The sequence below is a fragment of the Grammomys surdaster genome, unplaced genomic scaffold, assembly GCF_004785775.1.
Source record: "Grammomys surdaster isolate TR1022 unplaced genomic scaffold, NIH_TR_1.0 125357, whole genome shotgun sequence".
Classification (NCBI taxonomy): domain Eukaryota; kingdom Metazoa; phylum Chordata; class Mammalia; order Rodentia; family Muridae; genus Grammomys; species Grammomys surdaster.
Genome location: NW_021620229.1, coordinates 359022 through 374793, shown reverse-complemented (window position 1 = coordinate 374793; position 15772 = coordinate 359022). Strand labels below are relative to the sequence as shown.

General features: G+C 44.2%; 1 protein-coding gene across 1 annotated transcript in view; it reads left to right on the top strand.

Annotated features, from left to right (window-relative positions):
- The window catches only part of Atp8a2 (ATPase phospholipid transporting 8A2), a 429785-nt gene that overhangs the window by 299910 nt on the left and 114103 nt on the right, over positions 1 to 15772 (top strand). Inside the window, exons 30-32 of the mRNA XM_028785873.1 lie at positions 494 to 555; positions 753 to 809; positions 2467 to 2574. Of these exons, the coding sequence (XP_028641706.1) occupies positions 494 to 555; positions 753 to 809; positions 2467 to 2574 (227 nt within the window). The remainder of the gene's footprint in view (positions 1 to 493; positions 556 to 752; positions 810 to 2466; positions 2575 to 15772) is intronic.

Sequence of the window (15772 nt, the reverse complement as noted above, 5' to 3'; positions counted from 1 at the left end):
GAACTTTAAGAGCCTAGTCATATTTTGAAACACCTCTTACTGGGTTGCTTTTGCTCCCAGAAGCTCATGTGATTTCAAATGAGAATGAGAATAATGAGTATCTCCCCAAATAGATTCTGTCACTTTGCACTAATTTTGATGCTGTAACAGCCCTAAATAGCAAAACTTAAAAGAGAAAGGCTAGGAAGGTTCTAATGCCGATGAGCTTGCTGTGTGCTCAGACCAGTCCTTCGATGCTTGTTTTCCAGCCAGACAAAAAGAGATTTTAATCTTAGAAAAATATAAGTTCAATGCAAATCAAGCATTTGTTTTGTTTGAAAATCTGATTTTGTTTTACTTGTCTGGCTTAAAAATAAGATGAAAAACAATATCATGGGTTTTTTAATGTTCTTAAACATGAAAAATGAAACAAAAATATGAAAACAAAAACAAAAACAAAACCAGATTGCACTGTAGCCTTCTAGAAGCTAACAGTGGCTTCTTTGTTTTCCAGATACTCCGCTAACCAGCGGTCATGCCACAGACTATTTGTTTGTTGGAAATATTGTTTACACGGTAAGTTTAGCACCGTTGAGCCATTCGTAAAGGGCACACATGTGGGTTATACCTCCCAAGACATGCAATGCTTTCCACATTAGCATGAGTTACTCCGTGTCTTTATGGGCTGTGGATTCCTTGAAATTCAGACTAATGGAGGAATACTTGTGTCATACCAAACGCCTCTCTCACTCTCTCTTTTTTTCCCCCCACAGTATGTTGTGGTTACAGTTTGTTTGAAAGCTGGTTTGGAGACAACAGCTTGGACGAAAGTGAGTTTTCTTTGAAATTATTTCTTTCACTGTTATAGTTTTGTACAGGGACCTCCACTTAATCCTTGGGGAAACAGTATTCTACAGTTGTCTTATTTCAAAATTTACAAGTAAAAAAAAATGGTTTTGAACTTTATAAAGGTCAATTTGGGATTCAGCCATGCCTACTGCTTCATTTGTTTGACTCCTACCATGACTTAAAGCTATTGACTGGAGGCTGGGAGGAGAGGAGGCAGGAAAGGTAGAAGGAGAGAGAAAGGGAGAGAGAAGAGAGATAGAATGCAGACGGGAAAAATCAAGAAGTGTAGTATTTACATATGACTTTTCTCTGCTGTTCCTGTGCTGTCTCTCATCCTTTATCTGTGTTCTCAGATAAAGAGGGTGCATGGGGCACATACAGTTATATCATTTTATTCCTCCTGAAACCTCACATTTTGAATCTTTAAAACACACTGTGAAACTATTGTTCATGATTAAAGGATATTAATGTAGGTAGCTAGCCCAGGTTTGCTTTATCAGCATCCCATTTCCTATGTGGTTCTTCCCGAGATGGGATAACAACCTTCACAGCACCTCTCGACCACAGGGTAACAGTGACTCACTCACCTCCTGCTCTGATAAGCAAAGAGTGTGGGCGGCAAGGTCAGCACGGAGCCCTGGAACCTGTTTAAGGATGGTAGCTGTGAATCCAGGAGGTGGGAACAATGCCTTAGCCTGGAATGTTGCAGGAAGCTGAAGTGAACGCTAGGATATGGAAGTGTGTGTTCAAACTAGAACCCAAAAGGCAGAGCTTGCTGACGGGCTGGACTGTAGGTTGTAAAGAGAAAAGTCACGGATCATATCAAGAGCACAAAAGAGAAAGACCAACAACATAAAGGGGTTTAAGATACCCATCTGATCTCACAGAAGTGAAGAAGAAAATTTAGGTTACTGGAGCACTGAGTGAACCAGGGGTGCAGGATACGTGGGGTGGGAGGAGTCACTTTAATATTCTGTGGGAAGTGGGCTGACTATGCTGAGCACTAGTTGTAACACACTGGAAGAGTTCTGAATGGTCCCCACATGGAGAAACGACATGTTCTGTAAATATGGTTATACCAGTTACCTGATCTGATCATTATGGATTGCATACATGTATTGGAATGTCACACCTATAAATGTAAACAATTGTATGTGGATTTTTGAAACTATTAAATATACATAATATCTCAAGTTTTTAAAAGAGGTACTATCCATCCCAAGTTGTTTTTAAAATAATCTCTGCAGTAAGTAGGACAGATGTTGTCTCTAAATGATATGTAAGAATATTCTGTCTGTCTGCCCAGAGATGGCTGAACCCTTGTTTTATAAAGCAAACACTTGGGATAAACCAGGGGTGGGAGGATTGTGGCTGGGACATGGATTTTAGGGGAAGGTTGGAGCTCAAAACACTTTCATCTTCAAGCTAGTTTAAGCCACCGATAATTTGAATTCATCATTAAAAATTCTAAGACAAGGAACAAGACAGAGTTCTCCAATCACTAGGGCATCCTGAATTTCTTCCTACTGGGAAAGAGGCTTGAATGTAGGATGAGGGAATGGACAACATCTTGGCTGGAGTGAACCCCCTCTCCAGGGCCAGCAGAGGGCCCTGTCTAAGCATTCATTTTCTCCACAGTTCAGTCACCTGGCAGTGTGGGGAAGCATGCTGATCTGGTTGGTGTTCTTCGGTGTCTATTCAACCATCTGGCCGACCATCCCCATAGCTCCCGACATGAAAGGGCAGGTCAGTACTGTGAATCGTGTGTGTATCTCCATTGAGTTTGTGCACGTGCGAGGGAAGTGGCTTTTCTGTGTCTTGTGACGGCGAGCTTCAGTAAAGGCTTTGTAAGCTGCTTGCATCAAAACTTAGCAGCAGAGGAACCAGTTAAAACAGCTAGAAGAGGTGATCTCGTCCACAGAAGTGGTGTGAGAAATGTAAGTACCATGAATGATTTCACCCTAAGTCCTCTGACTTAGAGTGCGCTCATGCGTCTGCAGTTCTGTGCTGATTGTCTACAGCACTGTTTGTGGCCCTTGGAAGACAGGAGTGGGTTTGAGCAGTCTTGAGCAAGGCTTGTGTTGCTTACAGGTTCAGTATTAAGTATATAATTAATTGCTTAATTGGTAACTGGTGACTTGTTAATTATCACCCCAATAACTCTAGTGACCAGATAACTGGTGTGCCAGAGTCTCTCTCTGTTCATCTCTTCAAGCCAGCGAGACTCTGAGATAGGAGCCCTTACGATCGTTTGAATTGTTTCTGATATTTTGTTTTTACATTATTGCTCCCAATTGTCTAACACTGAGCCTCTAACAAGGACCAATTAGGTCACAGAACTCCATCACATCAGGTGTGCAGGAAAGGGGTTGGGTATGGCCTAAAGCACCAAACTTAGTTCCTAAGTGAGACTCTGTGAGCCCATAAACCCATGCTGCCTTGCACATAGTCAGAATCCTCTGAGATACCCACAGGAGGATGCCCCAAGCCCTAGTCTTTAGGAACTCTATGAAGCCTCACTCGCTAGGCTCATCTTTGTAAACTGAAGTACCATTGTGTTACCATTTTAGGTCCATTCCCTATGCTCTGTGTTTCCTTCCCAAACAGCCAGAAACCCACTCTCTAACTCTGCCTTGGCATCTCTCTGGATCCAAACAAACATGTACAACCCTAGATCTTGATCAATTACCTGTGAGATTGTCATTGTCCCTAACACTAGACACCTATCATAGGGCATATATGCTTAGAGCAGACATCCGCGCTGCCCTTGCTTCCTGAGTTACAGTAGGATGTTTACAATGCTGGAAAGAAGCAGAGCTAGGAAAAGATTAACTTGGGGTCAGGGTATGGCAGTCCTGACCAGTGGCTCTGCCTCATTCTACAGAAGTGAACACAAAGCCCTGTCTACCTAAGTCTAGATGCAAGTCCAAAAGCTTTTGTTCATGAGACAGCCCAGGGCTATTATCACTTGTCTCTTACCTGGCAAGTCAGCCAATACCCCGGAGTGCCCTTGTCTTCCTTGAATGTGAGAATCAAGTATGCTGACCCTGTCCTGCAGCAATGGGCTTGCAGGGCATGCTTCCCCCACCTCCAGCCTCCACTGGATCTCGAATTTTATAAGGAAAGGAATCAAACGGAACACAGTGTCTAAATTAGAGAAGAGCCACTGCTGGCAAGATGGAGTGGGTAGGTTCCTGACTGACAGACAAAACTATCCCTTTACTAATGCTCCCTTTCCTTGACTGCTCTAGCAAACCCTACTCCATGTACACTCACTTTAGTAACTACAGTTCTAAAGTGGATAACTGGGCCATTTGCCAATCCTCATTCTCATAACACGGCTGACTTTCAAACTACAGAGGGGCTGAGTTCATCGTGGAGCTGTTAGGGTGCTCACAGCTCCCCTGAGCAAGGTCAAAGGTCATGTATGCCCTATGCTGGATGACAACAGTTCAGTCAACAAATGACAACATACATTTATGGACAGTCCCATGATATCCTATAGCCCAGTGACATCATATCATAGCCATCTCGGTGTATGTAAATACTCTCCATGGGAAATGAGGAAATCACCGTAGGATTTGTTTCCCAGATGTCCCCTTCATTAAGTGAAGCATGGCCATCCCTGCAGTGAGCGGTTCCCACCAACAAGGAGTCAAGAGGAGCCTCCTAGTCAATTAAAGCACACAGCACTTTTGGATGAAAACTTTATATTTTACTTAAACAGGGGCATTTTCTTCCTTTCTGTCAGTTGGTTTCAGCAGGAAGCAAATGGGTCATTTTGAAACAACATAACTAGGTAAAGACTAAGGTTTCTGCTTGATGTCAAGTGAAAAGACTGATACAGTTTTCATCAAAGATCTGTTTAGCATCCACAGTCATCTTCTAGGGTAAGATCCAATGAGGAAGAGTGTAAGAGTTCAAAGCATGACTTTCGTGCCGTGTCCCGAGGCAGCATCTCACCTGCTATCTGATTCAGCAGTTTCTTGATTCCCTGAGAAGTGCCAAGGACGAATTAAAGACTGAGTACAGTGCTGAACAATCACTGTATAGAAAGAGCACCTGGGACTATCCTAAGATCCTAAGACGGGCTCTCTCCAGTCACAGGAGGAACTGTGTCCAAAGAGATGGCAGCTAGATTTAGGCTGGCTCCTAAGGGGGACTATTGCAAGCATGCCCAAGCGACTCCTAAGAGTAGGAAGCATTCCAGGAAAAGGATGGTTGTAGAAATGAATATTTTAAGAATGCACCAGGAGGTGGAGGCACATGCCTTTAATCCCAGCAGTCCAGAGGAAGAGATAGGTGGATCTGAGTTCTAGGCCAATGTGTTCTACATAGTGAGTTCCAGAACAACCAGGACTACACAGGGAAATCCTGTCTCAAAAAAAAAAAATGTAAGAATGCTTCCAGTGATTTTCATAAGTGATTCTTTGTAGTGGAGTTTTGGCAAATGAACATAATTCTTTGAAGCTCTAAGAATTAAAGTAGTATCTAATAATGGCAAATGTTATCCCTCCCTCCACCCCACCCTAGAGCCAGAGACAGATGTAGCAGCAAGCAGTCTGTCTATTCATAACATCTTCAGCCATTGAAAAGATACATTGTTTCTACTAAGATTTTCCCCACCAATGTGATCAAGTATTTCTTTGTCTCGTCTATTCCATTTGAAGTTTTTCTCACAGGGTTGAAGGCAGGTCTTCCCTTGCGGCAGAGGGAAGGAAGGGTATAGAATGAAAACTCCCACTCTCAGAGGTTTATCTTCCCTCTGGCACCTTGTGATGCGACACAGAAAGCCCAGCAGCCACCCAGGAAGTCCCAGTGAACATTTGTGAAATCAAAGAAGCTACCTGGGGACTCTTCTAAAGGCAGACCATTCCAAGGAATTTTAAGAAATTCTTCATTTTTCAATGCACACTTAATTTTGTAGCAAATTAAGAATTTGGCTTGTGTCTATCATGGTGAATGACATGGCCCTGGGCTATGGAGGATCGATGAGGATGGTTTTCCCAGGGTACCATAAGCATGCAGTGGAAATTTCTCCATCACAGCTTAAATGCTCTAAAGTAGAACACAGCTAGGTTCCTTAGCTTACCTCCATGTACCCAAAGTTCCCTGATGGTGTGGGGCTTCCAGGGAAACTGGAAAGCTACGTTGGTATTAAGTTTGAATTTTCTTTAAGCAGTTCCCAGGGCTTCTAACTTCAGGGCTGTGAGAAGGGTGGCACCAAACTTAACCTTTGCTCTGAAGTCAGAAGACAGAGATCCTGCCCCAGTCAGAGCCACCTCACCCTGGGCACATCTCTTGACCTTCGGTGACTTCCTAATCAGCAAAGTCAGAATAAGGTCATCCACGCTAATCAGTCTGGAGATAGCCTATGGGAAGTCAAGAACACTCATGTTCTCCTTTCCTGGGAGGACAAATGAGCTTTGAATCTTCCTGCACAGAAATATTACAACAATTTTAAACCCCAATGCTTTTGGCCAAAGAATTTTAGAAATTCTAAGTGAAATTTTCTCAGTAATGCCTGTTGACTGCTTACATTAGACTCATCCAGGTTAACAGACATTAAAAATGACAGTCCCTCAATATCATATGTGCATATAATTATGCATATACATACATGCAGAGAGAAAGAGCGAGTCAAGTCTCTAGGTGTACAGGCTAAGTTTAAAGGTCACTGCTCTAAAATATCCCATTGCAATGTCTTAGCTCCTGCCAGATGCATGAGACAGTAGTCCACTGAAAATACCCGAATTTGACCAAATTCTCATGGGCAGGAATTGTGTGAGATGGACCAAGTAGTCCCAGTGGGCGCCTCAAGGCAGTTCAGATTTCTAAATAGGGAATTGTACCAAAGACATTACGTGGCTTGCCATGGAAAAATACTCCTCACCAACTTTTTCCCCCCTTTAAAGTTCATTTCATTGCTAATAAAAGAGGAGGGAAAGCCATCTCACTTCAAAGCTTACAAACTGCTAACTCTGACTTCAGTGCCAAACACCAGGCCCTTGCCAGTTACTGGAATGGAGCAGGGTTTTTTTCTTTTTTCTCCCGTAAATATGGGAATGGATGTATTTGTGAGTTTTCCAAACATACTTGGGAATAGAGTGTACACCCACTGGGCTGAGTGCAAGCAGAGAGAGGGATGGTGCAGGAATGTTGAATTGCTATCATTGAGTCAGAGTGATCTGTGGCACTTCTTCCCCAAGACGTCACCTCCCTGGATTGTATTGTCCATTTGACTGCAGTCTGGGAGTGCCCATGTGAAAACACTGAGCTTGTTTGCAAGTTGCATGTGCTCCAACAGGTAAGCTGAGAAGGTGTACAGATCACCTTGCTCAGCTGCAATCCTAGGGTCTCTCCCAAGGACCAGGGTTGCCAGGTGGGCATTGCCCAAGTGCCAGGTGAGCATTGTCCTCCAAGTAATGGTTAATGCCCCTGGTACAGTAGAAGGTCATCCACCCTCCTTCATCTCTCCAAGGTGTTTTCACAGTATGTGACTTCTTTGAAGCACAACCCCTTGGGAGTTGTTTCTTCCCCTGGCTACAGGGAGTGCTTAGCTCCCCTGTAGTAGGGAACTGGCTCAGAAGCTCAAAGGAATCATTCGCCCCCTCAGGAAATCTATCAAGAGCCACTTACCTTCTCTTCAGAATGGGATGGGTGCAGCTGAAGACCTGAACTCTGAGTGTTCCTCAAATACTATCATATACCCAGTTTCTCAGTCTGTGGCACTAGCCACAGGTCTTTAGGTCACTGGAAATACGTCCTTGAAGGGATGATGGATGTCCAGCCCTTCTGCCTTCTTTTGCTTCCTCCAAGTAGGGAGTGATTTTGGTGTGTGTGTGTGTGTGTGTGTGTGTGTATTTGGAGACCCTATGGACATGCTTCCAATTCTTGCTAGCAGCAGTGGTGGAAGACCATCCCCATATCCTACCTACTTCTCAGCAGAACTTCAGAAGCACTAGCAGTGGTGTGATAAAGAGCCGTGTCCAGTGGCTTCCTGGTCAGTATGGATTCTGTTTGTGACTGTGGGACCTGAACTAAATTAACCTGAAACCTGAGACATTGTTTATACTATCTGTGCCTGTGGTACTTCTGAGCTTCCATTTTTGCTAGGTGTGTGAAGTCAAAGGTATATAGAAAGACAGTGTGTACCTGGAGATTAATAGAGACTAGAGAGAAGACACATGTGAGTAACAGTGAGTGGTATTCATTCCACGGTTACTAATTGTCAGACAAAGCACGGTTGCTCTTTTCTGGTAGATTGGCTCCAGGACCCCTCCTACTACCCCTGTCTCTCGGCCTCCTCACACTGGGAGTACCATGGAGTACCACCACGCTCAGTCTTTCCTTTTTCCTGGGTTCTGGGGATCATACTTGGGTCTCCTCATTTTTACTAAATGAGCCATCTTCCCAGCCCCCGCCTACACTTTCCTAAACCATTTTCGTCTTATGGTTAAATGCACAGATGTACAGCATGCATTTGTAGAGGTGTGACTGTATACATTTCACATAGATACACTGTATGTGTGTGATTATATACATAGTGAGTTAAATAGTTCGTTCATGAATCTGCAACTGTCTAGAGAGACTGAGGCTTAGAGGCTCTGTGGCCATGAGGAGACGTGGGGATTCCCACAAGTCCCTTAGACTTCAGAGTCTGAGCTAGCATCCCCTGTTCCTGCAGACAGCAGCAAGGATGATGATAAAGCAGGTATCTGCTAAATGTCAGTCAATCTTCCTTAAAATGTTGCATTACATTTTATCAAAGTGACCTGCCCTTCAATGAGATAGGGTCTTAAACACATGGGTGTGAAGTTTCAGGCAACAGACTTTTTTTTTTTTTTGGAAGATGTAATAGAAAATGCCAAATTTGGGGGCCCTCCCCCAATGCACAGTTCTCTCCCTTTAGGCAATTTATTTAATTTTGCTCTCTTTTGCAAGGGTGCTGTGTGTTAGCAGTTTGGTGGCTTTGATTGTTCAGTTGGAAGTTTTGTGGTGGTACCTGCCATTTGTCATTCATTCATGTTAATTTTTAAATAGCTGTCAGCAGATTAAAGTGCATGTTACATGGTGATTTTGTCTGTTTGTAATATTTGTGCCCAGTGGTCACAGAGTCTGATTTATGTGGTTTGGGACTTTTCCTTTCATATAACATGTGGAAATGTGTTTTAGGCGACAGTCATGTTCACGCTGTACAAAGAGGCCTACTTGTCTCACAGCTTCAGAGGGCAGTGGCCCTGTCTGGTATCAGATGACCCATGCTTCAATTCCCCTTCTCAGAGCTGGTAGGAGTCAAAGGGACCAGGGGTTATTGAGAAAGACCACCAAGCTAAAAACCTATACACAAAAACATGATCAGGATAGGTTAGATGAGAAAAAGGACTTGAAATGGAGGTATTAACTACAAATTAACCATGGCCAGGACATGGCTGATTTATACAAACAACAACAGAAAGCTTTTGTCTGGACACCAACGGAAAGCTAGTGATGGACCAGTTCAGTGAACAGAATTCAAATAGGCGAGATTCCAGTGATATCCAAGGGCCTGGCCTAGCTGAAGTAGTACAGGTTTGTATGAAGTTGTAGAGTTGTGGAAGAGGTTTGGGCAGAGAAAATGTCAGGCATGGGCTTTAGTAGCATCTGGCTTCCAGTAAATCATTGAGGTGATTTCATGGGTGAAGTGAGTTTCCTGGGGAATGGCTCCTCAGAGGATGAGGGGGCTGGGAGCTCCAGGTGACTGGCTGCTCAGAGCAGCTTGAAAGCAGCAGTAGATCCGGCATCCCTGCTGAGGGGGGATGCGGGATTCTTAGCGCCAGGTTCACTAATGTGGCAAGAAAAGAAAGCACCTTGGAATTCATTCATTCAAACATTTGGAATTCTGTCCCCAACACTGCACCTTAGTTAAAGGAGAGAAAAGCAGTGGGCACCATTGTCAAGAACACTATTGAACCAGGAGATGTATGAGTGGGAAGAGCAGAGGCGGAGGACCGGGAGCATGTGTGATGGAGAAGGCCAGGTGGGGGAAAGACCTAGAGAGGTACCAGTGATGAGCTTGATGGGAAAGTTTACCAGATCTGGTAAGGAAAGAAAGAATGACCATGAAGAAACAATGGGCTGTGACTGAGTAAGTCTGGTCTTTTCCCTTTTGTGATGAATGTGGGAAAAGTAATTCTAGAAACAAAAAAGAACATGAACATTCTTGTGAGCTGTCATTCTGACTGCTAGCTTGTTTAAAAGAGTCCCTTAGAAAGTCATGCCCTGTGGGGTTCTCTCTCTCTCTCTCTCTCTCTCTCTCTCTCTCTCTCTCTCTCTCTCTCATTTATTTACTGTTCAAAGAAAATCACATATTACATTATAAGACTTCCATGTGACATAAAGTTAATGATCATAAATAACATTTCAAAACTCTGACATGAGCTTGATTCTAAAAAGTAATGTTGTCAACTAGATTTTGATTCAGGGACTGGTTGGTTGTTGTTTCACATTTTTACCATGCTGCTTATGGTACTCAGGGTCCTGCACAAGCTACACATGGCTCTATTCGACCCTTGATTTTGTGAGGAAGGGCCTTACTATGTAGCTCAGGCTGGCCACCAGCTCACAATCCTCTTACGTCAACCCTCCAAGTACTAGGATGGCCAGTGTGCACCACTGTGGCCAGCAACAACTTTGTTTTTAATATAAAATAAAAATCAAGACGCAACTATAGTTAGCAAAGTTTTTCTCTGAAGGACTTATCATTGTTTAAAAAGTTACTCTAATCCATGTTCAGATAAATTTATTAGAGTAATATTCTGTTCCCCAGCATGAAAGTGATTTAATTTTATGTAGTTCTGTCTTGGGCTATCTTGGTAAGAATACCATCTACTAGATGCCGTTTTAGTCTACTTTCTCAAAAAAAAAAAAGAATTGATTTTTTTTTTATTAAGAAAAGTAATTACTCTTTATTCCCCTGTGTCCCTTATGTAACTTCCTAAATTTGGAGTGCTGTTCTTAAAAGTTATTCTTTGAGTCCAGATGTCCAACAAAGCCTACCTTTTTAATCTTTAAAATTCTGAGATAAATTTTAGCTGTGGAGATGGCTCAGTTGGTTACAGTGCTTGTTGCATATGCATGAGGATCTTAGTCCAGTCTCAGAGAACACAGAAGGAAAAAGAATCCCAGTATAACAGTGAGTGGTTATATTCCCAACACTGGGGGACACAGAAACAGGCAGCTCCCTGGAGCTCACTCACCAGACAGTCTAGCTGAATCAATGAACACCAGGTTTGGTGGGATGCTGTATGTCTCACAGTTGAAGGTGGAGAGCAATTGAGAAGGCACGCAGCTTTGACCTGTGGATTCTGCATGCATATGTACCTATATACGCAAGGCACATATACAAGCAGACACACACACATACAACCCTCAGAGAATAAAATGAGTTTACAAAACTTGAAACTCTTGAGTCTTAAACTTCTAGGAGACAAGACGTCTGAAAAGAAACTATGGTTTGTGAATTTTCCATGTGTGTCTCTCTCAGTTTTCCATGGCTGCAACTGTGCATCAATGATGCTTTCGTTTTCCATCTGTAAAGTCAGCCCTCACTAGTCCCATGCCGTCACCTCCACTCCTCCTCCACCTCTGCTGCTCTTTATAGCAAATGACTTTTGAGACCTTCATGGAGACTTAAGTTTCAGTTTTAGGACAAGCTTTCACTCTGCTCTAGCTTTGCCTTACAATAGAGCCTTCTCAAGCTGTTTGTACCAAAAATCCTTATCACAGGAGTTTGGGAGCCATTTTCTAAGTCCCTAAGCCTCCAGGCTGCTGGAGGAAAGTAGTTCTGCTCGTTAAGGACTCATTAAGGATGCTACTTATGCAACTGCTGACAAAGGGGAAAAGTTCCTTTTCTAATGACTTCCTAACAGAGCTTCTATTGTGTGCAGAGACCTAAAGTGTGAAAGGCCACTCTTAGAAGGTCGCAGGAGAAAATAACCAACTTGCTAAGTAGGTTGTAGAGGAGAAGCTAACAGTTTAACCACTTGCTTTCACTAGTCAAAAAAAAAAAAAAAAGGAGGGGGTCACTGCTGTCCCTTAGATAGGACCTTACAGATGGCCTCCCCAGAAACATTGAGGACAGGGATGACTCAGAGGAGGAGATAAGCCAGCGGAGCCCTCACCCTGTCACCGTTCCTGATAAACTTATGATTTGTTGTATAGTATATATCAAAAGTAGTGCTAGTGACTAATGCTATGGGGGAATAGCCATGGGGTGAATTGAAATAATTTGGGGTAATTTCATGTCAACCATGCATGCAAATGGCTTCCTGGTCCCTTGGACCCTAAACACCCAAAGCAAAGCTTCTTCTTCTCATATTCCTCTCTGCTTGGCACCATCCTCTCCCCATCAAACTTGCTTAAGATCCTCAGCTGCCTCTTGCCTTCTCCCTATCACCCTTATGTGCAGCCTGTGCAAGCATTCATAGCAACACCCCTTCCACCGCACACACATGTGTGTCTACTGGGAGTGACCAAGAAGAAGCTGTCGAGTTTGCTTATGCCACCAGGACAGTGGCTACTGTGAGGGCTGAGCCTGGACTTGGGATACCGATACCGCATCCTGTGTGGTTTGTTTCCACAAAATCGTATCTGAAAACTGAAACTCACACCAGCATTTCTCTTACGAGAAATTCTTCATCATGGTTGTACCAAGTAGGGGTTATGAAAGGACAGCCAGATGCTCAGCTGGCCTGATTTGGAGCTTCACCTAAAGAGGCTAAGACTTCATTAGCCATCACAGTCAAAATCCTTGTGTTGGCAACATCAACAAACCTTACCAAAATGACTTTGATCTAAGAAGCAGAAAAAGGAAACAAAGAATATATATACTGCAGCCCAAATAATATATGAAAAGGCTAAATGGAAAACCAGGTTAAGAAAGCTGGAGGAAGTCAGCTAGGGTAATACACAACTATAATCCCAGAGCTCCGGAAACTGAGGCAAGAGAGGTAGAAATTTCAGGACAGCCTGGGCTACATAGTAAATCCTGTTGCAAAATTAATAAGGAAGTGATAAGGAGGAGGTGGGGGGGGGGCAGGGATGCCCATGGGACAGAGGGATGCAGATAACCAGATAATCTGAAAGTCAAATTTAAGTATGTGTATAACAATTCATAACCTGTCTGTGTCTAAAGCAATTTGAAAATAATCTTCATTTTTGCTGCAAGAAAACCCAGTAGCTAATCCATAGGGCTACCTCTTGGCAACCTTGCTTTTCATAAACTGGCCAAATATCCCATCATATTAAAACATGTGTCTTTTTCCTTCAAGATGCTATCAGGCCAGGAACAACCAAAAAGGATGTGGGACGGGAAAGGCGCATCTCATCTACTGATGGAAATAGTGGCCTTCAATTTGAGCAAATAAACTACTAGCTCTAAGGGAAGTTCCCGATCCATCAACCTTGCAGGGAGGCCTTTCTGGGTGCTGGAGGATTCCAGATACATTTAGCATTGGCTGCCTGGTTTAGGTTTTTTCTAGAACATGTTTAGGTCCACTCCTATACATCTGCTGTAAGATCTGCAGTGAGGAAATGGGCCCGTGCAGTAACCTTTCTGTTTCTCCGAGCTTCTGTTAAGGACAAAGTGACTGCCTATCTTTCCCTGCCCCGAACTATTCAGCAGAACTTAATCTTTCCAACAGAAGTGGCCAACTTCCCCAGCAAAGGAATCTGCAGCCTTTGTGGTTTGGGTAAAAAGGTGGTTCATTTTACTGGGACCTTGATGAAATAGGTTTTATGATAAATTCAATCTTTCCTCAAAAAAAAAAAAAAAAAGCCCAAATCTACTTTTCTGGGCAGAAGGCAACATGAAAGCTGTTTCTATTAAAGCAGCCAACGGCTGACTCTGTGTGGACCGAGGCAAACAGTCTTGGGTCCAAGGTTAGGAATTTTATTGCTGGAGGTATGACTTGTGTCTGTATTCTGGAAGAGCAAAGTCCAACACATTGGCGCGGGTTTCCCTTTTAACTCACCTCTTTTTTTCTTGGTTATTTTAGAAGGAATTTTTCCCCTTCCCCTTTCTAATCCCTTTCTACACTTGGTAAAATGTGGAAGGAAAGGTCCCTGCCAGGAACAAGTAGCAGAGAAATAGAGTGTCAGTACCCAGGACAACCGCTGGCTTCGTCACACAGACTGCAGACAGGGTTACTTGAGCCCTGAATTTGGCATAGCACACAGGAAATTCCTCGTTGGTCTGCCCAGGGCAATAAACAGACCTCCTGCATCTAACCACATCCACACTGAAGTTTCTCATGTGGGGTTACTTTAGCTTTCTGTGTAAAAGTTAAGGGTCCCAGCATTCTCGTTCCACGCTCCCTGTAGCCCCTCAGCTTTGGAATGTATGTTTAGGGGTGGATGTGGCCTGTGGTTTGACGTTTCTCTGTTCCATAGGCAGTCAGTAAAGGTAGATGGGGCTATACACATGACCAGGGGGGGGGGAGATGCTGTTGATGTTTGGGTGGCCTTCTAGACCATGGGTTCCTCATTGGGGGATTCACCCACTCACTACAGATTGGAAATTTTTGGAGAAAGGCAGTAGTGCCATCTGTGGAGAACACCTGACCACTTCTCCCCACCCCCTACCCCCTACCCCCACCCCCATAGTTCTACCCTAAGCATACAGCACAGCATATATTTGTGTATACTGTGTTCCATTTGTGTTCCACTAGGAACTTGAAGTCTCCTACATTGCCCTGAATAAACCAAAGGATGTGTGTGGGTTCCGTGGAAATCACATGGTCTACTTTCCAGCAGCCCAGCCTGCCTGAGCCCACTTCAGGAGGGCTACGGGGCGGCAGGGGGTGGGGGGGGGGAGTGTGAGAAGCAGAAAAAGAGAGACTGAGCTGGGAAGGACATCACACGTCTGAGTTAAATTATTCTCATTAATTCAATTTGCGTCAGGAATGTGTGTAAATAAACGCTGGCAGCTGCAGAGCTGTGTGTCCTGCAGGGTGCAGGCAGGATGCAGGGCCAGAGGATAGCGAGGCCTGCTCTGCGGATGCTGCTGCCCACCATGGGATGGTATTATCATTATCACATTAGGGGGGCTTCAAATGCAGAGTCATTTACTGAGCCAAGTGGAACCAGAGAGGCTGCCCTCGTGCCCATAAAATCTTCATTATTTGAAGAGATTAAGCTTCCATGACAGCCCTTTCCTCTGGGGAGAAAGAAATCACCACAGATCCCAGTTCCTGGGTTAATGAACATAGGTGCCTTGTCCCAGACCTGGTTCCATTTCCAGGCAGACAACCTGTTCACAGCCACATGCCCAGGCACCAGTTCAGGAGAGAGTAGGCTGAGAGCACTGAATTTCTTCTGCCAGTGGAGGACAAGCCCAGGGTGCCATGAGTCTGACCATTCTGACGGGTTTGATTTGGGGCAGTTCACATTCACAGACTGTTTTGGGGGATCACTGATCTTCACCACCTAACATTTATCGAGCCCCATGTGGCGTCCTGAGAAAAGACACCTGCTTAACCCTTAGAAGATGGCTCTTGCCGTCCTGAGACTTTCAGATGTTTCACAAATACTGTTTACTCTAAGGATTTGCCTGTTTCCCAACTTAATTAGCCATAGAGCCTTTGTCCCTGCACACTGATGGAGTGGCGAATGAAAAGAGTCAGCTGCGTCTTTTAAGTAGTCTGGAATTTCTTTGTGCCTGGGAGGGGTGTCAGCAGGACGATGATGGTGATGATGATGGTGGTGGTGGTATTGATGATGGTGATGATGGTGGTGATGGTGGTGGTGATGGTGGTGGTGGTATTGGTGATGGTGATGATGGTGGTGATGGTGGTGGTGATGGTGGTGGTGATGGGGGTGGTGATGATGATGGTGGTGCTGGTGGTGGTGGTGATGGGGGTGGTGATGGTGGTGGTGGTGATGGTGGTGGTGATGGTGGTGGTGG